General features: G+C 40.4%; 1 protein-coding gene across 3 annotated transcripts in view; it reads left to right on the plus strand.

Moving 5' to 3' along the window:
• The window catches only part of plxnb2b (plexin b2b), a 167,425-nt gene that overhangs the window by 99,172 nt on the left and 43,123 nt on the right, over nt 1-25,130 (plus strand). For all 3 annotated transcript variants that reach the window (XM_012864140.3, XM_036132505.1, XM_036132504.1), the window contains exons 3-11: nt 14,378-15,504; nt 16,410-16,598; nt 16,732-16,857; nt 18,618-18,718; nt 20,332-20,458; nt 20,992-21,151; nt 22,451-22,562; nt 23,064-23,175; nt 24,339-24,440. In XM_012864140.3, the coding sequence (XP_012719594.2) occupies nt 14,380-15,504; nt 16,410-16,598; nt 16,732-16,857; nt 18,618-18,718; nt 20,332-20,458; nt 20,992-21,151; nt 22,451-22,562; nt 23,064-23,175; nt 24,339-24,440 (2,154 nt within the window). In that variant the 5' untranslated portion in view covers nt 14,378-14,379. The remainder of the gene's footprint in view (nt 1-14,377; nt 15,505-16,409; nt 16,599-16,731; nt 16,858-18,617; nt 18,719-20,331; nt 20,459-20,991; nt 21,152-22,450; nt 22,563-23,063; nt 23,176-24,338; nt 24,441-25,130) is intronic.

Genomic DNA, 25,130 nt, shown 5'->3' on the forward strand with positions numbered 1-25,130 from the left:
GGCATCTTTAGTCAATAGTCTGAATAAACTAAATGGAGCAGAATGGTAAAAAGGTGAAACATTCAGCCCAATCTGCACTTGTGAACTATTCTTTTTTCCATATTTTATGTATTATAATTCATACAGTTTTTATAAATGCCCTAACCAATATCAGTTTAGCAGCAGTCAGAATAATTGCTTTTTGTTTAAAGTATAAGCAGCTGGATCATGTTGGCATAACCACTATGATGCCATGAAACTACGGTACAGTGGAACCCCTAAATACAGATTTGATTTAACATGTTTTGTTCCAACCTCTCCTCTGACACCCCCTTCAGTGCACACAGCAGTTAAAAGCAGGGTAATTTTAGCTAGTGGCCATAAATCCTACATTATACCTTTGCTAGAAGTAGTGTGTGGTAAAACATTAATAAACCAATAAATAATAAAGATGGTGAACACAGATTCTTCAGGACAACCAATTGTTTCACATGATGGAGACAAAGGGGCACAGGTACTGTAAGTGGTTTTTTTGTTGGTTTTTACCACTTCCATTGGGACTTAAAGTAGTTCATTGGTCTATGACCCCAACACAATAGCCACTAACCTTTGGCAGCTGTTGCATTCCACGCGTATGTCTAACACTGGCATCACCTTATTTAGGCTTGTAATTAAAGTAAATCTGTAAATAGACACCTGCATCTGTCTGGGCTTCAAAATGTTTGGAAAGGTGCCACAAGATTGTTGTTGCACAGAGTTATGGAGCATGAGACAGCAGCTTTGTATGGGGGAGAGGGGGGGCTTTGCATTCACACCTCATTGAACACATGCTCTCCAGCACCATCAGAATATGCCATAGCACACAGAGGAAAAGCAAGAAAAAACACAATATGCGTGCCATTGTTTAAGCATGCAGCAGCAACACACGGAGCACATACTTGAAAACTTGGACGATTACAAAACAGTAACGAGGCATTTTACAGGCTGACTCAGAAAATGGTTGCAAGGATCATGCGTCGAGAACATTTTCACTTTTTTCACGTCTCAACCACCAAAGTCAATATATTTTATTGAGATTTCATGTGATAGACCAACATAATATGTTGTATACCTATGAAGCAGAACTGAATATACAAGGTTTTCAAAATTGTTTATAAGTAGAAATCTAAAAAAATATACCCAACCCTGATTCAAATCTTTAGTGGCTGAGGTGCTAAAGATCACGCAAAGTGGTGGGGGCGTTGTATCGTGGCAAATATAGGCAAGACTCAGGGAAATGTGGCTTGGTTATTAATCAGTATTGTTATCATTAAGGATATTGTTGTTTTATACATATTGAATACTATATTGTTTGTCTGTGGATGCAGGTGGAAGCTGCTACCAGATATTAGATAAGTGATGATGTAGGCACATAGGTAGGTACATATGTATGTAATGAAGGGTACATACAGACTTATGTACAAATGTCTGTATGTGCTGCAAGTTTATGCAGTCGTATCCTTCTACCACAATTTACAGCAACTGCACATCTATGAAATGTTTCCCTAATATCATACAGGCCCAGTTCACATTTAGAGGTTTCACTTGATCTTTAATAAAGGTTAATATACTGTGAGAACCTCATGCTGGCCCACGCCAACCCAAGAGACACAATCAGAGGAGAAGAAAATGGATTTGCTTGTGTCCTGTTTGAAAACATTTGACAGAATATATTCTATATTAAAGCTCGACTACACACAGTGACTCAAGCTGTGCACTGACGCAAGATTCATTTTGCTCTTTTCATCCCTGCTAACAGCCATATCGCCGAGTTCCTTGAAGTCAGAGCCACTAAAAAAGACAGAGCAGGTGTATCTTAATGTTCACCATTACATAGGTTTCATGTAAATATCTGCTGGAGAAGTGGGCGAGCGATCCGTCACCATGAGATCAGTACTCCCCTTGGAACCAAACGAAAGCTGGCCACTGAGACTAAACCACATTACAAGATACCTTCATGGCTCATTGGCGTTTATGCTCGTGAAGTGAAATCATTATAACCAATAAGGTGTGTAATGGATTCCTTCCCAGCAGTCAGTCTGCCGGCTTGACTTCTTAATTGTCACTGCATGAGGGTTGGAACATGAGTGTGCGCTGTGTAAGAGCAGGGTGATGAGCAGGGTATCACCTCAGGGTGGTGTATGGATTAAGGAAGCTGCCTCCCAACCAGTTCAAGCGCACATTTAAAGTTTCTGTGTGCAAGAGGGAGCTTTCAACCTGCTCAAATGCCCTTTAGCAAGACATTGAGTTATTACCTGTTTCCTTTTAACTCTAACATGAGGACGTGAAAAAAGAAATTGCCTCTAGTCATCAGTCTTGTGTCAAACCGAGTTGAGGGTGAAACCATTAGTTGATGATTTGATTAGTGGATACGTAGAGAATTAATAGACACATATTTCGCTAATCAGATGTCTGTCATTCTTCAAACAAAACATCACAAGCTTGACATTTTGTGGACTACAGAAATTCATCAATGCATTGAAGAAGGGGGGAAAAAAAAAACGTTGATTGATAGGAAAAACATATCTAACCGGAGTCTTAGCATGAGTGGCAGTTTTCATATGCCGTTACTGAGTTGGTTTTTAACATTCAGATCCCTGAGCGAGTCGAGGAAATGAGCTTGTGCATGCACGGCTGCCTCCGACAACTGTTTGTGTGTATTATAGCAACGGTCTGGACGTGGCGGCTATGTCAGGCCGAGGATGCATTGGCTCCTGAAAGTAGCTCTCCTCTGCCAGGCCGGGCCGTTTAATCAGGTTCCCCACATCCGCCAGCTGTGTCCACACAGCGAACAGCCACTCTACCCCACTGGAGAGCTGCAACATCCAGCTGGGGAGATGGCGTCCATGGGGGGGGAGGCAGGTGGTTTTAGCAGTGGGAGATTAACCGAATCTGCCCAGACAGAGAAAGGTTGCATTTGTGTGTTTGTCTCAAAGACAAACAGAGATTGAAAAATTATAAGAGACCGCTGAGAAAAGTATGTGGGTGAAAATTCAAGCACCCATTTTGCTGCGCGTGTGCAGCGGTGCACACAAAGCGCATTTAGATGTGTGCGCAGCTCAAGTAGTTTGTGTGTCTGAGCCTGTGGTTTTGTGCTTTTGCTGCTCAAGTGTCCAGCTGGCAGAGGGGAGATAGCAGGAGCCTTAAAAAATGGTGACGGAGCAGTAAACAGACACACAAACAGTCTATCAGCCCTAATGAGGAAAAGTGCTGTGCCTAAACGGATGGTGTATGCGTGTGTGTGTGCGCACATGTTAGGCTCACACCTCCCGACTCGTGGTCATACATCACAGCAGACAAGAACACAACACGCATAAGAAGACGCACAGAGACAAACAAAGTAAGTACACATTAAATATGGGACACACAAGCTAAAAAAAAAAGTATCCCAGCGTGATCCACATTCTCTTTGGGTCACGGGCCAACGTTAAAGATGTTAGCATATTTAGGCCAGAGCAGCTGGATTCCTCTGAAATGGACCGGGCTCATCAATCCCCTGCCTCTGCTTGGTGCCCTGAATACAATGGCCTGGCTGCCTGCTTTGGTGAGCGAGCTTCTCCCAGTCAGTCAAATTGAAATAAATGAACTGCCAGCCCTGACGGCAGGGTAATTGTTCATATGGAAATTGGATTGCCATCGTCACGCCAGCCTCCCGTCGCAACTTGTGAAACATCGCTGTAAGGATTGGACAAGAGTGTCTGCATGTCAATTTTTTTTATTTTTTTTAAATAAGGGCGAATAGAAGACGTGCAGATAAAGAAAGGGTTCCCCATAGTCTCCCTTTTCATGTGTCTCGTCCTTAACAATGCTTCTTGTTCTGCCCGTCCTTCTTTTGGTAGAGCAGGGAAATAATAGACAGACACGCCCATTTTTCCACTTTGTTGTTATGGCTTCACACCCATCTTGCGCTCCATCTACCCTGCTCATAAACTCACATGGTGTAAGAAAAACGCTAAGCAGTCCTGGCATAAGAGCCTTTTACTTCAGAACGAAATGAAAACCTGACATGTATGGGACACACTTTCATTTACCACACAATACTTAATTCTTCAACAACCATTCAGTTTAACTACATTTATACATGTTTTGGTGCATGGCTGAACAATATATTGTAAATATATTATATTATTTATATGGCAAAGGACTGTTCGAAACGCAGTGATGGTTCAAACTTTGCAGGCCAGTTTTATGTTCAGCCTGTTGGATGGAGTCTTGCCGCAGTTGATGCCCGCAGCTGACATTGATTACACTGTCAAGGTCAGACTGCTGGACATAAACACGAGAAAGACTGGAGTTAGGAAAATAGAGATTTATGGCAGCCCATATTGTCATCACGTTGTTTCCTACTAACTGTCACACGATTCTCTAATATGCAGCCGTCATCTCGACCAGCTTGGCACATTTGGACACTGCAGTTTTTACCCATTCGTTGCACAATATCTCAAGTCAGTGCGATTTGATAAAGAGCATCAGTGAGCGTAAATTGTGAGGTGCTTTTGCTACAGATTCTCATTTAGATTTAGGTCAGGGCTTTTATTTGCCTGCTGTAACCCATTACTGTGCTTTGATCTGAACCATTCCTCTGGCAGTATTATAAGGGATGCCATCCTGCTGGAAGGTGGACCACCACCCCAGATCACTGGATTGTTGATGTATCACATTGAATCCAAATAAAAAATACATTAGTTTGTGGCTGTACCGTGACAAAATATTGAAAAGTTGAAGGGTCTTTAATATTTTTCCAAGGCATTACATCTAAAACATTCTAGACCTCCCTATGCATCCCTTTCTGCACAAAACTGAAGCCTCTGGGGACCGGCCAGTAATTTAATTGCATTCCACTTTTTCTCTTTTAACATCAGTGAAAGCACTTTGATTATGAAGATACCCGCCACATCAATGTCAGAGCTGGCATCCGTTGAAACCAGCTCTTCTGTAAAGAAAGTGCTGAATATGAATGATCCCATCATGGGGTGCTATCCTATTATGTTTTCAGTGTGGCGTGTCTGTTATTTATCTATTACATCCGTTTCCTTTCTGTTTCTGTTTTTAATGAGCAAGAGCAGCGCCCATGGAGATCTTAAACTTGCCAGGTCAGCAGTTCGAAACCGTTTGTGCGTGTGATCAAATCCCAGCCGTTCTCCCCCTCCAACGTTCCCCCTCGCGTTATCCTTTATGATCTGCGGGTCGCTCTCCCAGTCGCATCGGCACGCTGGCCTCATGGCGAGAGGATTGAACGATAGGCATGCGGGCTTCCATGCTGGTCTTTTACTGCCCCTGTGCCCCTCACGCTGCCGTGTCACAGCACGGCAGCGTGAGGAACGGAGCGTCTCTGTGTGGTCAGAGGGGGATTACTTCGTCAGCACTCCAGCCCGAGCCAGTGCATTGACTGCTGTGTGCAGTGCACATATTGTTCAAAGCCTGTATGAGACTGCGTACGTGTTGCATGAACACCTGCAATTTTTCAATTATCTGTCATTTTCCTGTGCTGAGGGCTGCCTTTCTTGTCTTGACTTGTCCTAACTTGTAGCGAGTGACTAAAAGAAATTGTGTTATATGTACGCCAATAAAAGATGTGCGTGTGTGTGTGTGTGTGTGGGTTCTTGGCAAGCCAACAAAGAGGCATGCCTTTATAGGGTGTGTGCAAGTCTGTAAATATTGTCCTAAGAGTTTTTCTTGTAAGATTTAGTTGTACTCCTCCCAAACTAATAAACTTGAGGTACAACCAGCATATCACTTCCCTTAATCAAGTCTTCCTGGTAAAATTTATTCACCACCTCAAGTCATCAATTTTTAGTGGGTTGCTCAGTTGGCCAATCAAGCGCAAAGCTTTGGCTGTAAAAGCTCTGCTCACTCCGACATTTATTATTAGAGTCTATCAAATCCATCAGAAATAACTCAATGTTTTTTGTCGTTTCTGTGGAATATTTATAAGAGGAGACGTTCTAAAGTGCCATTAGTGGCAGATTTTCAGTCTTCAGTTTTTGCCAACTCTGACTTTTCTTTCAGAAAAAAAAAACTATATTGGGAGCAGAAGCAATGTAACACCATGTGAACGAGAAGTCGCTGTAAATTGGGTTTCACTCAGTTGAAATAACATAATGGCTTTGCACAAGGCTGACATTTTATACTGTCTTTAGCATCTTATATTAGCACAGTTGGCAAACTGTGAACCACAAATCTGTGTATATTGCCTGCCAACATGTCGCAATCCAGCGCGTTCCATGTCTGTTGCATGAATGGCACAAGTTGAAATCTCAAAAGGGTAAAACTGACCAACTTTTTGAAATATGTTCACCCTTCTTTTGATTCGCTGAAGTCTGCCCCAGAGCAATTTGCCCCGAGGCATCCCTGCTGTTGGTACAAATTAGCTTTCTGTGCCAAAAGGGTTCATTTTGCATCCGACCTTTTCAGGTGGTGAAACGACTGAAACTGCAGAAGTACAAAATAGCAAATGACCAAAATTGGTAGCACAGCCTCACTTTCTGATAAAATAACATGAATTAACAGCCAAAGTTCATCTGCAGAAAATGCTGTTTCCTTTTGAATAACTTCTTTCTCCTGTTATTGTCTCTCTAACTTAATTTTTAAACACAGTTTGAAAAAGAGAAAACATTGAGTTTTCTTACCTTAGTAACTGCTGATTATTTTAGTGCAACATGATAGCACAACGTATGGTGCTGTATGGTTCACTGATTGAAAAACCATTGAATTCTGACAGATTTTGGCCGGGATGAGTCAATCTGGAAGTTGGCTGATCCAGTCAGGAGCCAGTTTCTCTGTGCATCTCTATTTAATGCAAACCATCTCTTTGTCCAGGCTTGTTGTGCTGCATTATAATGCATTGGATGCCCTGTTGTGTATGTTTTGAAAATGCAGCATTAACTATAAGAAATGGCATATTTTAACTCTAACCATCATTCTATCCTTTGCCCAACCGGGTGATTTTGTTGCCTCAGGCGACTGTAGCTCATTGGTAAAAGTAGTCATGTCTGAGTGTCCTTGGGCAGCCACTGCAGCCCCAGGTTGCATCCGATTATGCTTATTGGTGTAAGAGTGTAAAGTTAAAGGACTATGTAGGATGCAAATACATAGTTAAAAAACCTGGGAGTGTGTGGTTGTTTCAAACAATGTAGTTCTAAGAGCTACATGATACCTGATGAATTTGAAAGGGAGCTATGCATGCAAGAGTTGAAGACAATTTATCAGTGAGCAACACTGAATTTGGAAGTAAATGAAAACTGCTGTTTGACACTTTCACAACACCTTTTGCATCAGATATTGCCACAGCTGTTGCAGAGACAGAGTACACACCAGAACAGCTGGTGCAGTGTATCGGAAACCATTTGACATAATAGTGATATTAACACCCAGACTATAGAGATAATGTGATATAGCCTAAATTGTACATGCAGCCTGCTGTGTTGCAATTAAACACACATTCATAAAAATGTTTTAGACATTCCTTCAGTCCAGGAAGTCCTGTCCTATTCCATGCTGCATTTATATTCATGAGCAAAATCAACACTAAAACATTTCTTTACTAGTCTGACTCTAAGGGATACATTTAACAATGATAGTTTGAATTAAGTATAACCTAATCAGTAAATGGTTTGTGCATTAGAGATGCTCCAATAAAATATTTGTGACTAATTTCAGGATCTCCAGGATGTCCTGTGTGCATTTCTCTGTTGATTAAGTAGACATTCACCCTAACTCTGTGCTATAAACATTTCCAGATCCAGCATGTTCCATGACTCCATTTGAAAGTGAAAAATTGTGTTGCTTGTCTTTATGATGAGCTTTTTGTTTGGTTCCACAAAAAAATAGTTGCTTCTTCAACCTTGCTGTGGCTGAGGTCTCCTTTTTGTACCAGGAAAAGGCGTAGAAAACAACCAAACCGCAAAAGTATGGCATGCCAAAAGAGTGAAATGAGCAGCTCCTGCAGAAGTTAACCATCTGTTGGATCGGCCAGGATGAACAGCCTACATGCTATCTTTGGGATAAGATCAATTAAATATTTTTTTTAATGACTTTGTATTGATAACATGTCACTGGTACTGAAACTGGCACCCTCAGTAACAACTTTCACACCAAAGAGAAAAATATCAGATTTTTTTTTATATCAGTTGAAGAGGGTCAAACTCAAAATTAACCAATTTCAGCTCTCGTGTTTGATGTCATTTAGGTGGTCTCAAGGCAAGGCGAGGAGTCACAATTTTAATTGTTTTGCTGTACCTTGGTGGCAAGTGTCTTATTCTTCAGCATAGAGATGCACCAATCCAATTTTTTTCCAGTCCAATACGATACCTGGGCTGAGCACATCAGCCAATACCGAGCTGATACTATTATTGAATGTTTGTGGTGTTGAATTTACCAACTTTATCATCACCCCTAACAATTTTCGCATGGCAACTATTGCATGTTGCGGTCGTTTTAGTTGGCGTATCAAGTTTGAAATGTTTCCAAATAGCAGACCTAGCTCGGTCCGGCGCTTGCTCCATGTTGTTCTGTTTGCTGATCAGTGGCTGCCGTGCAGGCTCTGCGTGATGACGTTACTTGCAATGTAAACATAGAATTGAAGTAGTTAAATCACTGTAACTGTATTGCTGTGAATAATATTAATAATAAAAAAAGAAATGATAGGATCGGAATGCTGGATTGGCGTCATTCATCCAAATTGCGACCCAGCTAATTAGTCAATATCGGAGTCGAATTCCGATGCAGGTTATTGATCCATGCACCACTTCTTCAGCCAAATGCATTGAAATGGTTCAATTCTGTCATCTGTATTGATAAAGTTGTAAATCCTGAGTGTAGGATGTCAGATATGAAGAGATAGATTAAAAAACACTAAACTGAATGAAATTAACATATTCTTGAGGCTGTATAACCAAATATGTGTAGGCAGCACTCAGATGACCACTATTCATTTCTGTGGGTTTACATGTTTTAAGAGGGGAAAAATGCATTTACTTTGAATTTAAACTGGGGGAGGGTCCATTGTTGCTAGATACTCATTTAGTCAAGGATAACTGCCTTTATAATTTAGAGACTTATCTATTCAATATGTTCTTTTCAATGCAGTATACTAAAAAGATAAATTGGATCAGATACCTAATTCAGGGTCAGTTCAACACCCCCCGTGAGGCTCGCTGTATTCAACAATAGGTTTTTTTTTTCTCCTTCTTCACAGGATGACATTTTTCATATGTGCCACCTTCATTAGCACCTGATGTGTTTCATTATATTTATTCCAGACCATTTGAAACATCATTAGCAGGAGGCTGATGTGGCACAGGGCCTGCTAAATTTAACAGCTTTTTATTTACTTTGAATGGCCACGTGTTGAATGATATGCCCTGTTGCCATGCTCCCTCATCAGAGCTTTCAGATATGTGGAGAAAAGACACGTGGGCCGGTCTGAAGAGAGTGGGTCCTAATTCACCTGTACCACCCCTATTAGGCTGCGGTCTTTCCTCAGCTCTTAAAGCCTGCTATAAATCTCATATTCAGAATTAAGTACATGAAAAATACAAGTGGATTTATGGAAGTGTGTGTGTGTGTGGGGGGGGGGGGAGACAGATGTGTGTGTGGGGACAGATGTGTGGTCTGTTCATTAACAAAACGAATTGCTAGCTGTAAACAACCTAATTATCAGTTTATAATCCCTAATTCAAACTGCTTTCTAATTCTCTTCTTTTCTTATTTGCAACTCAGGTTTTTAGCATCCAGTTGACAAACAATGGACATCATTAGAGGTTCTGCTGATTCAGTATTCCAGCATGTTCTCTCTGTCCTAACCTTTTTATATCTACTGTATATTTACCATTTTCTTTGTCTTCCTTTTGGGTCTTCTGAATTGTTTTTATGTGGGTCTGTTTCTGTATCACAGATTTTCACAGTCGGGTTGGAGGGCCTGCCTGATGCCATTTCCTTCTTATTGATTGTCAGTGTCAGAATAATTAGGTCTAAATTTACTGACATATGAAACCCACTTTTATAATGGTTGATCTCTTTCAATTATGTATTTTCTGGAAAACGTATGCCACTTACTCTGTAGAATTTTACATTTAGTCTAAACTGTATTTTTATAGCTTCCTCCCACAGTCCAAAAACATGACTGTTAGGTTAATTGGCTTCTCTAAATTGTCCTTAGGTGTGAGTGTGTGCGTGAATGGTTGTTTGTCTTGTCTGTCTCTGCGTTGCCCTGCGACAGACTGGAGACCTGTACCCCGCCTCTCGCCCATTGAAATGCTGGAGATAGACACCAGCACCTCTCACGACCCCAGCAGGGATAAGCGTGTCGGAAAATGGATGGATGGATGGATGTATTTTTATATTGCTCTGTCTTCTCCAGAGATGTTGAATTGTTTATTTTAAATCATTCCAATTGTTTTGTAAGTTGCTGCCAGAGATAGAAGTTTCTCCGTTTTTTTTTTTGTAACTCTTTGACCTGTCAATACTAATTTTGGTTTGATTCAAAATATATCAAAAGGCATTTTACACGTTTATTTTTGCTTTCTGTTATGAGCAGTAATTATTAGAAGTAGAGGTGATGGCACGCTGTGTCTGAGAGAGGAAAATCTGTTTTACCCTTTTCAAACTGAGGCAAATTTATTAGAGTTCAGATTTTAAACTTTAGCATCTCATTTAGCGTTAAGAAGGACCAGCAGAGCTAGCATTACTAAAGCAGTGGTCTTTTTGTGTCTTCTCTCAGTAGATTTTGTACCCCGAAATGTCCAAAGTACCAACTCCTTTACTAATTCACCATCTTCCATGACACACAGAGGTCAACGGCTCCGAAAGAGAAAATTTGGTTTTATCCTCTGTTGCACTCCATTCAACCTTATCTATGCTATTGCTCACTCTCTTCCGGATTAGTCAAAAGTAAATACTAGACATATTTGTTAATATTGTTGAAAATGCAGTGTCCTCACATGTCTGACTTTTTTTAAACACCTCAGCGGCACTCAAAATAGCTAACATAGTGTTGTTCCCACAGTAAGAACGCTTACACTGGAAAGTCTTCGTAGCATGACCGAGTAGCCCCTACTGAGGTTGTAATCAGAATAGGTTGAGATTTCTAATTTCCATCCACCTATCCCATTCAAGCTGGGAACTTCTGAGCCAGATTCTGCCTAATGCTAATCAAAAGGCAATTCCTCTATGCAAAGTAGCTGAGATGTAATATGCTTTTAGTTTTATAAGAGACACCAGTCCCTATATTTGTGGAAGTTTGAGAAGTTAAATATTTCTCCTTAGGCTTCTTTTCTCCAATTTAATTAAGTTTTATTTTTATTCCAAGTCATGACACATAGGTCTGTGCTATAACAGTCACTAATGACTGAAAAAAGCATTCTTCTGCTTTCTGGTCTTAAACAGTTTGCTCAAAGCTTGTTACAGACTGCATGATGTGGTCAGGCACTGCCCATACAGTCCCATTACAGGTTGTGTGGCATGGCAGGATACCTACATTTCTCTTGTAAAAACCGCTTAGATATCTGCCTGCTGTGAAAGAAATGCATTAAAATGACTGAAAGGCATTACTAAATGTGTTTTGAATCTGCAGTTCCTAAGGCTTGCTTTTAAGAACAAATTTTATTACACTCAGAGAAGCTCACAGAGCTTTTCATCCAGTTCTGCGATCATTTTAAAGCCATTTCTTTTATATCTTTGTGTTTAATCATTTTCCTATATGATGTGTCTTTTCCAGTACCAGGTGGCCGTGTTTTGCTTATTTTCCCAACAATACGTGGCAGCAAGGATGTTTTGCAGCTCATGCAGTTTTTGTGCCGTTTCCTTGAAAACCTGAACATTAAAGTTTTCTTGCCATCTCTTCAACTTGAGACAGGCTCATAATTGCTACTGGAGATGTCTTTGAAATTGAGTTTTTGTCACTTTGAAAATGAAATTATTGTTCACCTATTTTTTTTTTCTTTTCTTTTTTTTCTTGCTCCAGCATTCGTGTAACCTCCGAATCTTTGACAGAACACTGACTGCCCCTTTCTTTTTAATTAAAGCTGTAAAAACCAACCACACAGGTTTTTGTCCTGAATAAGCAAACACAGGGATTTTATTGCACCATTTACATTTTAATGGAAATATTTTAAGCTGTGAAATAACGGGCATGATACATTTATGCAGTGAGATTGGCCAAGGTGGGAAGAAAGATTGTGGCAGTAACTCGAAAGAAAAATAAAATCATCAAATCGATCTGTGGGCACTTAAATGCAAATGAGTGTTTCTGCTGAAATTAACGAGCACACCCCCCCTTGAGGCACGTTTCTAATCAGTGGTCTCCCCACTTAGTGGAGTAAACAACAGCAGGTTAAGGCAATAAAACACAACTTTGGCAAATTTCATCAGGGGGTTTTCATTTGACAGAATGTGCCTGTGGATTTGACTGGAGAGGTGAAATAAGTAAAGGGGCTACTAAAGAATGTGGAAGCTCCGAGCTGCATTCAGACATAGACGCACATTTGTTGTGTGGGCAATAGCTGCTGCAAAACCACCTGCAGTTCCATATTTACCACAGCTTGGGCAAACAGCAGTGAGCGAGGGCTCTGCAGGCACCTGCTGCGTCCTGGTACATGATACTGCCTGCACTCCATGAAGACATCGTGTGATCGTGTTTTCCTGAGACGAAAAGCTGTTCTTACTTTTTTGTGAGTTGGGAGTACTAAGTGTAAATGAAACGGGCTTAAAGCCAAGGTCTTTATATAGGGCTTGCTGTGTTATGGTTTGAGATCTCATCCTTGGCCTTAATCTCTCTTCACCTCGCTAAACAGAACAGTTATAGTTTTAGATACTAAGTCAATTAAATCCAAAATGGCATGCCCTTTATATAGCCGCAGCACAGATTTGAGTCATCAACAAACACCTACACTGCACGCTGTTAGCTGGAGGCAATTTTTAAAAAGGTTTTACCCTGATAGCTGAACTCCAAAAATACCGTTGTGTTTGAAAATATGAATCACAGTTCACTATTACTGTTGCTGATGCAATAACCATTTTTGTTTTGACTACCAAGATTCTTGAACATTTTCAATCAGCACGTTTTTTCCCCCCCACAAATATAAATAAAAGCTTTGCAAATAAAATAAAAAAGTGTTTTAAAAAAGCCTTTCGTCTCGGTCGCAGCAGGTAGCGCAACGCATGTACGGAGGCCTTAGTCCTCGTCGTGGTCGACCCGGGTTCGACTCCGACCTGCGGTCCTTTGCCGCATGTCTCTCCCCCTCGTCCACCCCCTTCCTGTCAGCCTACTGTGTTAAAAAGCGAGCCACTAGCGCCGCGACAAATCTCCAAAAAAAAAAAAAGTCTGATCTGCCAAAAGTATGACCATTAAGGTTTGACTATTCTACATACAAAGACCAGTGGAGTATTTTACATTATGATATAGAGATAATCAATAGTTTCACCAAATTTTCCCAGTCTGGATTAACTTTATCCCCCGTCTCCTTCTCTAAATCCTTCCTTCCTTCCTTCCTTCCTTCCTTCCGTCCGTCCGTCCGTCCGTCCGTCCGTCCGTCCGTCCGTCCGTCCGTCCGTCCGTCCGTCCGTCCGTCCGTCCGTCCGTCCGTCCGTTCGTTCGTTCGTTACAGGTTCTATATTTAAAACCTGCCTGTTGCGAAATACCACAAACTCTGTTACATTTTATTTGTATGTTTTTAAAAATGGCACAAAAGGTGAATTTTGGAAATTCGAGTCTGGAAACATATGCGTCAACAGCTCAGCTCATGAACTACATAATTCTGTACTTAAATATAACAGTCTCAAAAAGGGAAATTGGTAAAACACTTGCTTTCGTATCTGGAGCCCATAGTTTAAAATTATGTCAAATGAGGTAATGCTAATACAGCAGCTGGATAGGGCTTTGTGAGCGACTTTGATGTTGTATGTTATGGCATTTTAATATCAGAGGATCCCATAGTATTCCCCCAGTAGAATCAGTTGATTGATACCACTGTGAAAGCTAACGAGACAGCATAGCAGAAAATCCAAAAAACCCTGTTTAAGTTAATTTCTAGTTCTTTTTTGTTGCTCAACCTATGACACTTTTTATGCAACATTAAAAATGTTCCTGTTGTTCGGTGCTTTAACCCTGTTTAAAACATGCTTCTCTTTTTGACAGCAGGCTTACTTTTAGTAACTAAATACATTTCATTTCTAAGTTTCAGAAACAAGAAATGAACCTTACCAGACCCAATACAAACTCTTTGTAAATGTACTGATGTGCTAGTTATGTTAACCAACCAAATGATGTTGAGCACCAGTGTTTCTGGCCTTTAGAGTACATTGATATATGCATATAACTTCATTAATAATAAAGCACTTCCTTCTTTCCTGTTCCCAACAGAGATGGCAAGCTGGGTCTCCCTTCTTCTCGTCCTCTTATGCCAATCAATATCACAAGCCCAGGAGGAGAGCAGCAACGCCCCCATCCTGCAGTTCGTCTCAGAGACTACCATCAATAATGTGGTTCAAGACCCCCAAACGGGCCGTATTTACCTGGGGGCGAACGACTCCATCTACCAGCTCGGCCCCTCCCTCGAGCGTCAGAGTCATGCCGAGACTGGCCCCAGACCAGACGCACGTAGCTGTACACCTCCATCTTCAGCCTGCCTGGACACAAAGCCAATGTCCAACCTCAACAAGCTTCTGCTAATCTATCCATCTAATAATTCACTTATTGTCTGTGGCAGTCGCTATCGAGGCATCTGCTCCCTCCACAACCTGTCCAACGTTGAACAGCAGATTTATTACTGCGACAATAAAGGAGAGAGGACGTATGTAGCTAGCATAGAGGATAATGTGAATGTGGTGGGAGTCATGTCCTACTACACAAAAGGTAACCAAACTTTCAATGTGTTTATTGTGGGTAAGGGCTATGGAAGCCTGGACAGTACAAAACTCATTAGCACCCGAATCCTTCAGGACTACAAGGAATGGGTCGTGTTTGAGAACATCATTGAGGCTTCTACAGTACAGACGACGCCGTTTGTTCCAAAGTACTTGCATGATTTCAGGCACGCCTTCAAAGACAACGGCTACGTGTATTTTCTCTTTTCTCGGACTCTTGATGGAACTGATAACAAAAACCTGACGTTTGTGTCCCGCCTCTGCGAAAACGACCACCATTACTACTCTCACACAGAGCTTCAGTTAAACTGTGGGCTAAACAATCAATACAACAAAGTCCAAGCGGCTTTTGTGGCTTCTCCGGGAAAAGAACTGGCGCGGGCCATGACTGATTTAGGTATGTATGGGAAGGTATCCCCATGGAGTAAGGTCCTCTTCATGGTGGCAAGTTCGGATGAGGACGACAGTAGATCAGCTCTATGCATGTATCCCGTGAACTCCATCAACGAGAAACTGACGGACATCATCAGTGCTTGTTACTGTGACGATGGGAAGATTTCAGGGGTTTCTGTTGTGGACATGCCCTACTCTTCAAAAACCGGGCAATTCTGCTCATCAATGGGGGTAAGAGCTCCATAAGCATTACATATTTCCAAAAATCTCTAATTTGCTATTTTTAAATGTAAATTATCATTGTTCAGTTGCAACCAGTAGCACTTGAATACTTGACATAACTACTACATTTTAAGGACTATCTCTGGCATTTACGCTAGGCATACATACTATTGATGGCCGCCAAGGATGTTTTTTTTTTTTTGTCCCCAATATTGATCAGACTCACTGAAGAGTAGGCATGAGCTAAAGCAGTCCTAGTCACATGCTATGTCAAAATGTAAAAAAGAAAATCTGCCCAGGTATGGAGGTAAGGTGCATATTAAATCAGTGAAACTATTTCCTGCAAAACACAGATTGTTCATCACAAATGGCACAGTCGAGCTTGCTCTCTAGCGGGATCCTCAATAAAAAATGGATAAGTGTGTATATATATATATATATATATATATATATATATATATATATATATATATATATATATATATATATGGTACTTGTTATTTTGCTTCTTTGGTTCAGTGTGGGTTTTTTGTGTTTGTCTTATAATTTAGTTTTTTTTTCTAAACTGAATGAAATATTAGGCTCATAGTCCATAATTTTACTTCCTAATTTTTTATTTTTTTGTATTTTTACAGTACATGATTTTTTTGTTGTTGTCAAAAACCTTATATATGAGAAATTACTTTCCCAATCAGGTCTAACATGACTTTTTGGGAGTGGGCATGTCATGCAACTTAAAGCTGTACATTTGAAATGGAAAAAGATAGCATATGACTGTAAAAGCATAAAAAATTACCACTATTCACATGTGTGACCAGTATGATATTTATTGACAAACAAGTACATAATGTTTCACAAAAATAGTAAGAAAAAATAATCGGTTATCACTCTGTGCAATTGTTCACCTTTTTTAGAAAGAGCTGTTGAAAAACTACACATGTGGGGCAGACTTTTTGCCTTCCCCTCTGGCAAGCAAGCCAAGTTATGCCTTAAAGGCCAGAGCTGTGTGGACCACTTCAAGCCTTCTGACCGCTGTGGCTGTTGCTGTGGAGATTGATCACACCATCGCTTTCTTGGGCAACAACAAGGGAGAGGTCTTCAAGGTGGTGTTATTTCATCTGTTTCATTTCTCAGCTTTTCATTTCCTTTAACCCTTTGCCAGAGGTAGCTGGTGTCAGGTTAATGACGAAGCTCGTGTCTGACAGTGTTGCCCCTTTTCTTTCCTTGTCTGTCCAGGTACATCTCACAGCAGACGCAGTGGAGTACGGCAAGGCTCCTGGTGACACCATTGGGGAGAAGGTCAACAAGAACCTCTTCTTTGACCTCAGTCACAGCCACCTCTACATCACCACAGAGAAAAAGGTACATTTAGCAGGGCTTCTGTCGAGGTAGGGGTTTTCGTAGAAGTCGGCAGCTTCATGGCAGGGCTCAGAGCAAAATCAGCCTCATCTTGCATGTCAATGTTATAAAAAGTTGCAAACTCCTTCAGTTTACATCCATAGAGGAAAACCAGTTCAGGTCCTTTTTAGAACTTTATTTTGATTAAAAGGGATAATCTGGTGATTTATAATCAATGTCCGGGTGATATTTTCTTTCAAAAGAAAAGGCAATCCAGACTGATTCTTTTATTTTCCTTTTTTCTCAAACCATAGCTAAAGATGATTTTAATACATATATTCATTGCTTTTATTTCTGCTCCTCGCAAGATTTATTTTCAATATTCTGCTCTGTAATATTAACTGTTAAAAAGTCTTCTTTTTTGAGGAATGCACTTGTGTTTCTTTTCCCATTTTATTGCAGTTGTGGGTAATGAAACCTCCAAGGCTATGACCATTCCCCTTTCCTCATTAAACCATAGAAGGACTTCTGCTCTGGAAACCTTTTTGAAAAAATAATAGTCAAAAATACTTGCTAATTTATCCAGTGTTCTGGGCTATGTTCCAATTAAGATTTTCTACCCCTGGCACCTATCAGTCATTTCAGAATATACATCAGCTGATACAGAGTCACAGGACAATAGTTGAATTTAATAAAATCAGTCTCACCTACGTATACGCTTGAAGACTCTTTAGGTTTAGAAATATAGCTAGGGAAAAGCTAGGGTTTTTCCCATGAAAAACCCTAGCTTTAGAAATATAGCTTATAGCTTTGCTGTAAAATATCCCTTGTGATTTCATCAGTAATACTACTAACCAATAATATTCTGGTCATTGTGTGAAAAATAGGCTGTGAGCTCATTATTATTGCCTCACTGGGTTTGCTTTTGGGGGATGTCACCATGTATATAAAAACAATGAAGGAAAATGAAAAATCTTAAGAGTCCCTGGTTGAACGCACACTTTTTTATTTTTGCTTTTACACATCATCGGTATAAATAAATAGATACATTCTGAGTTGACATACAGCTGAATTTACATATCCACCAGGATCATATTTTGACAAAACAACTGCATCATATGTAGACGGAAGACGGAAAACTGAACCAAACTTTGATTTTCCTTCATTCAGTCGTTTCGAACCAGTCTTTACAGAAGAGAGACGCAGGGTTAAAGGGTGACTGGTGCTTGATCAAAGCAGGTTTGAATGACATGATGTTCAGCTGCGTTGGAAGCGACAAGCGTTCGCCGCTCTGCCAAGCTCAGTCAAAAGCGGAGTTGAATGCCAACTTTCTTACAGATAGGCGAGATATGAATCCCTTTTAAAATATGGAGAATATTTTTAGACTGTTTCTCCTGGAAGACATTCAAAGTGGTAAATAATTGTACCAGGACTGGATAAAAAAAATAAAATCTGCAGCTTTCCCATGAAAAACCTAGACGCTGTTTCAGATACATTTAGACGGCTGTACAAGCACTTAGTTTGAGGAATACTGACAACATAAAGTAACATCTAATGGAAGTGCGTAGGGTAATTACATAGGTAGTTACTTTCTGCTACCCGATACAGTAAACATTTACTGAACGCTCACAGTAAATTGTTTCAGTAATTGAACATGACCATGTGCTTTGACAGGAGCGCTCCTGCAGCAAACCAGAAGGCATTTTAGCTGAACACCTCCTGTTCTGTGCGCTGTCTCCCCTAAGGTGCACTGTTTGATCGTATTCTATTTCGTAATTCTCAAGATCACCAAGGTGCCGGTGCAGACGTGCCTCCAAAAGACAGACTGCCAATCATGCATGAAGCTGAGGGATCCGTACTGTGGCTGGTGTGTCCTGGAGGGCAGGTGAGAATCTCGCAGTCACAGAGAGACACGCATGCATGCACCTACAGATGTAGACGCACAAAGACACAGTAACGCCAACACCTACAAACGCTGTTCCATCCGTATAACCCAGCGGGATATATATGTTCGCTGTGTTATATGGCAGACACTTTTAATGCCCCTCGGTGTTTATATTCCATCTTCTGTTGTCCACACAGCCGTAAGGAATTAAAGCTGTTTGTCAGCCTCATAGCAGCGTAGCCAGGCTGCCTTTATCAGGGTCTGCAGAGTAGAAAGGTGTGAATGTGTCATATGTTTGACAGGGATATAGTCAGGGACAGGGCGTTCTTTTGAAAGTTTGTGCTACTTTTAATATAAAATGTATGATTTATTCAGTGTTTTCAAGAGATAAACAGTTGTTTATCGATAAGTCTGGCTACTTTAGTCGAAAAATGAAAGAATACATACATATATGTTAAGAAAATGTGTCATTTTGCGTGATGTTGTCTTTACTGTCAAAAAGTATTTGTATAAATTCAAAGCAGTTTTAAACTATTCCTCAATACTAGTTTGAAAACTTAGTAAGTAATGGCAAAAGAAGAAAAATCAAGTTTTGCTAAAAAGAAAATATAGATGGCATGTAGAAGAGGCAGACATCAGCTGCTGCTCCAAATTGTTAGATTTTAGTTTAGAAATGGGCTTCTCAATTTATGGCATTTTGAGTAAAAATGTTGTGATTTAAAAGTGATCTGATCATATTGTTTTAATTTAAAACAGAATGGACACAGTTACTTCTCACTGTAAAGATGATGTACAGTATTGAGTATTACAGGTGTAATAATATCTGTAACAGAAATTTACTGGGTTTTTTTTGGTTTAAAAGCAGAAATATGTACATATAGTACATTTATACAGTAGTTTTTTTCCTTTTGGTGTCTTTATGAAAGAACACAAGGTCATCTAATATGGAATATTATCTGTGGCTAGTTGGTCCTTCTATGTGGCTGTTTAATAGTTACGCTGTTCCTAACATTTAAAACAGAGTTACCTTAACAGGAGAGATGGGTGGACCTCCTTCTGGTTCCACAGATGACTGTCCGTGTTTTTCTTGACTGAGAATACTTTCAAACAGCCTTTTTTTCTTTGTAAGCAGCTGTAGCAGCCTTCTTTCAGCCAGCTGGGGCGCCCTGCCCTACCCTGTGGTCCATGTTACCGAGGAAAACTCAGTCAGTCAGGCTCTTTCTCTGGAATCTCATTAAAAGGGACTTTGAACTGTAGGAACAGTATGACTGAAAGTGTTGCTTGTATCAAACCTACAGGTAGCATTTGTCACAAAATAGCAGTTACTGCATTTCCAGTTTCCTCCTAGAGAATAAATGGTCATTCTCATAAAGTAATTTTACACACCTTAAAGTTTAGATTAAATAAAGCTGTTATAAATGAACCTAGAAGCACTTTAATGGCTTCATGCCTATGAAAGTTGGTTTTAAAAATGCGGTTGTTTGAGGTCACTTTGGTGTCGAGCTATTATTCACAAGGCACATTGAAATTCAGCCGGAGTCTGTGGCGTTGGGGAAAGTGTTTACGCGATGTGGAGCAGATGCTGATGGGGGTTGTTCATCCTTCATTTGTAGATGTACCAGGAGGTCTGAGTGCCGACGGGCAGAGGAGAAGAACGGCTGGCTTTGGAGCCCCAGTCAGCAGTGTGTCAAGATTTTATCCTTCTATCCCTCAAACCTTTCCTGCAAAAAAACCGGCAAGGTACACGACTCCTCTCATTTGCTCTGTGTGCCCCCCCCCCCCCCCCCCCCCAATCTGGATTCAAATGCATGTTTGACTACATCTATGATCTGAGTTATAAACTGTTTACACTGAGTCAGAGACCCTAGGCTTTGGGTCGTCCTGTTCTGTATAGATCCATCCAAACCGTCCTATTATAACCAGGCTGGTTGATTGGGGCTTTCACTGTGAAGATGGAGAGCCTCTCTTATAAGTACTTTGCTTCTAAAATGGTGTTTCTCATTCCTTCGCTTTCTGTTTTTCTGTCCCTCCCTTTCTGACTCACTTGAATTTCCATCAAAAGCATGTCTCCTCCTTTCCTACTCTCAATCAATCTCCTGTCTTTCAGAAGGAAATTGTTTCTTGTTTTGCGACTTCTATTTTTACAGAGGGGTTTGATTCATTAACAGTGCAGAGAAATTAACTCGGGTCTTTTTTTAATCAAAGGGTGTGATGAACAACATTGATTTGAGCAAGAATCGATTTCAAAGTCTTTGTGTGTTTTTTTCCACCAGATCCAGATCAACATCCCCTCTCTTCCTGCTATCGGACCCTCTGACCATCTGCAGTGCAACATCGGGTCGTTCCAAAGTCAAGGCTCCATGCTGGACTCCAGTCAGGTCTCCTGTGATCTGCCACAGCCTTCGCTTATCCCGAGGACCCCCGAGGACCAAGGTCTGGCCATTTTTGTCAGCCTTCCTTTTAATGTCCAATCCAGTTTCTTTAAGGTGCCTTGGAAAAGTATTCAAACCCTTTAAGCTATTCCACATTATGTCACATTACAGCTACAATCTTCAAGATTTTTCTTTGGGTATTTCATGTGGTGGACACACGTAAAGAAACACATAATTGTTTAGTGGCAGGAAATTCTGCATGGTTTTCAGAAATGTTTACAAGTGTGCCATGCATTTGTAATAAGCCATATTTAGTGTGATACCCCAAAAGAAATCTCCAGTCAGTAATTTATAGAGCCACGTTTTGCTGCAGCTAAAGCCTCAAGTCGTACGGGGCAACGTTATGTCTTTTGTTGCTTTTGTCTCTGTTTTTGTCCATTCATCTACGTAAAATAGCTCAAGCCTTGGTCAGATTGGATGGAGAGCATCAAAGAACTGCAATTTTTAAGTCTGTTTACAGATTTCCTATTGCATTTCTGTGTTGACTTTTCACTGGGCCATTCGAGGTCATGAACAAGTTTTGATCTATGCCATTTTATTGTAGCCCTGGCTGTTTTAGGGGAGTTTTATGCTCCAAGGTAAACCTCCACCTCAGCCTTTCAAGTCTTTTACAGCCTCGCTCAGGTTTTCTCCAACAATTGCTGGGTATTTGGCTCCATCCATCCTTCTGCAGCCCGATGCTTCCACCGCCATGTTATAAAGTGGGGAGGCTGTTTTTTTAGATGCAGAGCATTTTGAATGTCTGCTGGAAAGTTCAGTCCTGCTCTCATCTGTTCAGACTTCCTTCTTTCATATGTTTTCTGTGTTGTTTAGATGGCTTCTGGCAAAAGGCTAATTGGACTTCTTTGGTGTTTTTTTTTTTTTTTCCTGCCACTCGTCCTCCTAAAATTACAGAAAATGATTTTCTGTTTATTTTAAAACTATGTCCTGCTTTGTGATTTTTAGATCTCCTTAGAAGCTAAATCCGTCCCTACATTATTGGTATAATTCTGTCATTTGGCTTCTATAATTTAGACACTGTCTATAAGGCTGACATTATCTAAGCCGTGGTCATTTTCACAAGAAGTCTTTAGAGATCAGGACGCTATAACTCTTTTTTTTCTATTCGTATTTATTTTCTTGGTTGACAGATAATCTTTGGATCAGTGAACAGAAGATTTGTGCCGGTGGTTTACTGTCTCTGTTAAATGCTATGTCTACTGGATCACTAGTTTTTCTGGTCTTAATAAGTACCTGCAAGAATCTGTGCCTATCCTGCCTTGTTTAGATCTACAAAATACTCATTTTTCTTTCTCCTTAGATTTTGTGGCTGTTTCAGTCAGGATTTTAGTCAACAAGACCGTTGAGCTTGCCACGAAGGAGTTCAAGTTCTTCAACTGTGCTGCCACTGTGAGGAAATCAGAAAACACACCGTGAGTGAGATTGTTACCTATCAGTTCTGCTCTGTCACTCACCAAAATGCACGGTGACACTGAACACAGCATCGGCTTGACAACGTTGATGTAAATTTATCACCACGCATGAATAGATGAGAGATCAAGGCTCTGTTTGTAAATTGTGATGCATGGTGGTTTTGAATGCACCTCTCGCATTTTTCTGTGCCTTTATTACCAAACGGAGGAAATTGCCTGTGTTCCCTTTTCATTAATCAAAAAATGGAAGTCGATCACACCAGTACTCCCCCGCCCCACCCCTCATATTTTTTCTTCATTTCTTTCACACTGAGGCATTTGTGATGAACGAGCTTTGCTTATGTGAAGTTGCAGAAATCCATTTCAATGTCAGCTGCATGGATTTTTGCGCCGGACACTCTCTGATGAGTTTGCATGTTTTAAATTTTGTTGGCATGTTCTTTTGTGTGCGAGAATGTAAATATACCTTTCAAAGTTCTTTGATATTGCGGGGTCTTCTAGGTGTATGGCATGTGTGACAAGTCCATGGGGTTGCCAGTGGAATACACACGATCACACGTGCAGCGACAAAGACGACACCATAGAGGGGAAGAACATCATCGAACACCGCAAGGTCAGTCCAGGCAAAGAGAAGTCAACATGTTCCATCACTCACAGTATGTGCATATGTTAAATGAGAGAGATTAAGGGCACCACAGGCCTGCATGTGAACTGTTTCACGTTTGTCATGTTAGAACTACAAACTTCAATGTGTTGCTGCTGGGATTTTAAGTGACAAAATAATAAAACGTAGAAGGAAAGAAGGAAAAGGATATATTTTTTCAGCATTTTATTTCCTTAATTAGAATTTGAAAAGTGTGGCGTATTATTTGTTTTTAGCCCTCTTTATTCTGATACGGCAAAATAAAATCCAGTGCAACCAACTGCCTTTAGGTGTCACCTAAAGAGTGGCAAGAAGGAAATAAATGTTGAAAAGTAAGCCTTAAAAAGCCAAGGCCACCACAGGGCATATAGAAGCAAACGCGGAAAAAGGTGCTCTGGTCAGATGAAACCAAAGTGAGCTTTGTGGTTGATGTGCAAAAGGCTATGTTTAGCAGAAAACCAACACTGCACATTGAAATATGGCGGTAGTAGAATGATGTGGTAGAAATGCTTTTTACCAGGGACTGGAAAACTGGTCAGAGTTGATGGCAATCCTGGAAGAAAACAGTTGAGACTGGGGTGGAAGTTCATCCTCCAGCAAAAGTCTGCAACCCTAAACATACAGCTGGGTTTATATGAGAGTGGTTCAGTGTAAAGCATATCCATGTGCTGAATTGCTCAGATAATGTCTAGACAAAAATCATACATAGATCTGTAGTGAGACTTGAAGATTATTGTTCAGATGCATTATTTTACTTCCACTTTATTTGTATGCTCTATCACATGTAAGTCCAATAAAATAAATTAAAGTTTGTAGGTTGTAATGCTACATGTGAAAAGTGCATGGGGTATGAACACTTTTGCAAACACTGTATCTGATCCTGACACGTGATGCAGAAGCCGAGCACTGCACAGTCTTCCTGAAAATTAATAAAAACGCAAATCCCTCAATCAGCTGCCAACATCTTCCATAACAAATGCTGAGGGTGGAAGATATCAGTTTACAAGTCAGCAGATGTTCCCGTGATACACTTATCTGTTGCCACAGATGAGGTCTTCTGTTAAGTGGTTTGCATGTTTGAAATGCAGATCATTTAAAGAGGGCGTGTCTGACCGGCTTTGATGTTTTTTCAGGGATCAGAGTGTCCTCTCTTTGAGAATCCAGACCCGGGTCTGATCCCAGTGGGCTTCAAGAAAAAGATCGATTTTGAAGGGATCAACTTAAGCAACTACATGGTAATGTTGACTGTCTATGCACCATTGATTGTTTTTGGAAACGGATACAGTGAATAAGTTGTAAATCATTAAATATGCACTTTTTGCTTTGGTAAAAAGCAAAAACTACACTTTCTAAGAAAGCACAAAGAGACAACAGAGGCTGGGTGTGCTAAATTCCATTAATCCTCTAAATCGCAACAGGAAGTCATTACAGGAAAGCGAAATGGTAAATGTACTGTATTTATGTAGCACTCAGATAGTATTATTGACCACTCAAAGTGCTTAAAACACAATCCACATTCATACGCATGTATGCCGTGTTTTTATGTCTTATATAAAGCACTTCTTCTATCACAGACACACTGATACATCAGGGGCAACTAGGAGATTTACCAGTGTTACTAAGAAAATGCCGACATGTGGACTAGACTGGCCAGGGATGAAGCACCTACCTTCTGATTAATGGTGGACTCCCTCTGCCTCTTTAGTCATAACTTCTGATTGAGACTTTGCGTGTTTAGCCAAGTTAAGTTTTATGAGCAAACTTTCCACTTATGTGTGCTTTAAGATGCCATCTGATACTGAAGGATCTATAAAGCTACCTGTAATTTACTAACGTATAATTATTTCAGTGTGGGAGGCTTGAACAGTCTGCTTGTATAATCGTTTTCCATACTTAAACATAAGGTGAAAATTGATGAAAGTAGT

The sequence above is a fragment of the Fundulus heteroclitus genome, unplaced genomic scaffold (assembly GCF_011125445.2).
Source record: "Fundulus heteroclitus isolate FHET01 unplaced genomic scaffold, MU-UCD_Fhet_4.1 scaffold_52, whole genome shotgun sequence".
In the NCBI taxonomy this organism is placed as follows: Eukaryota; Metazoa; Chordata; class Actinopteri; order Cyprinodontiformes; family Fundulidae; genus Fundulus; species Fundulus heteroclitus.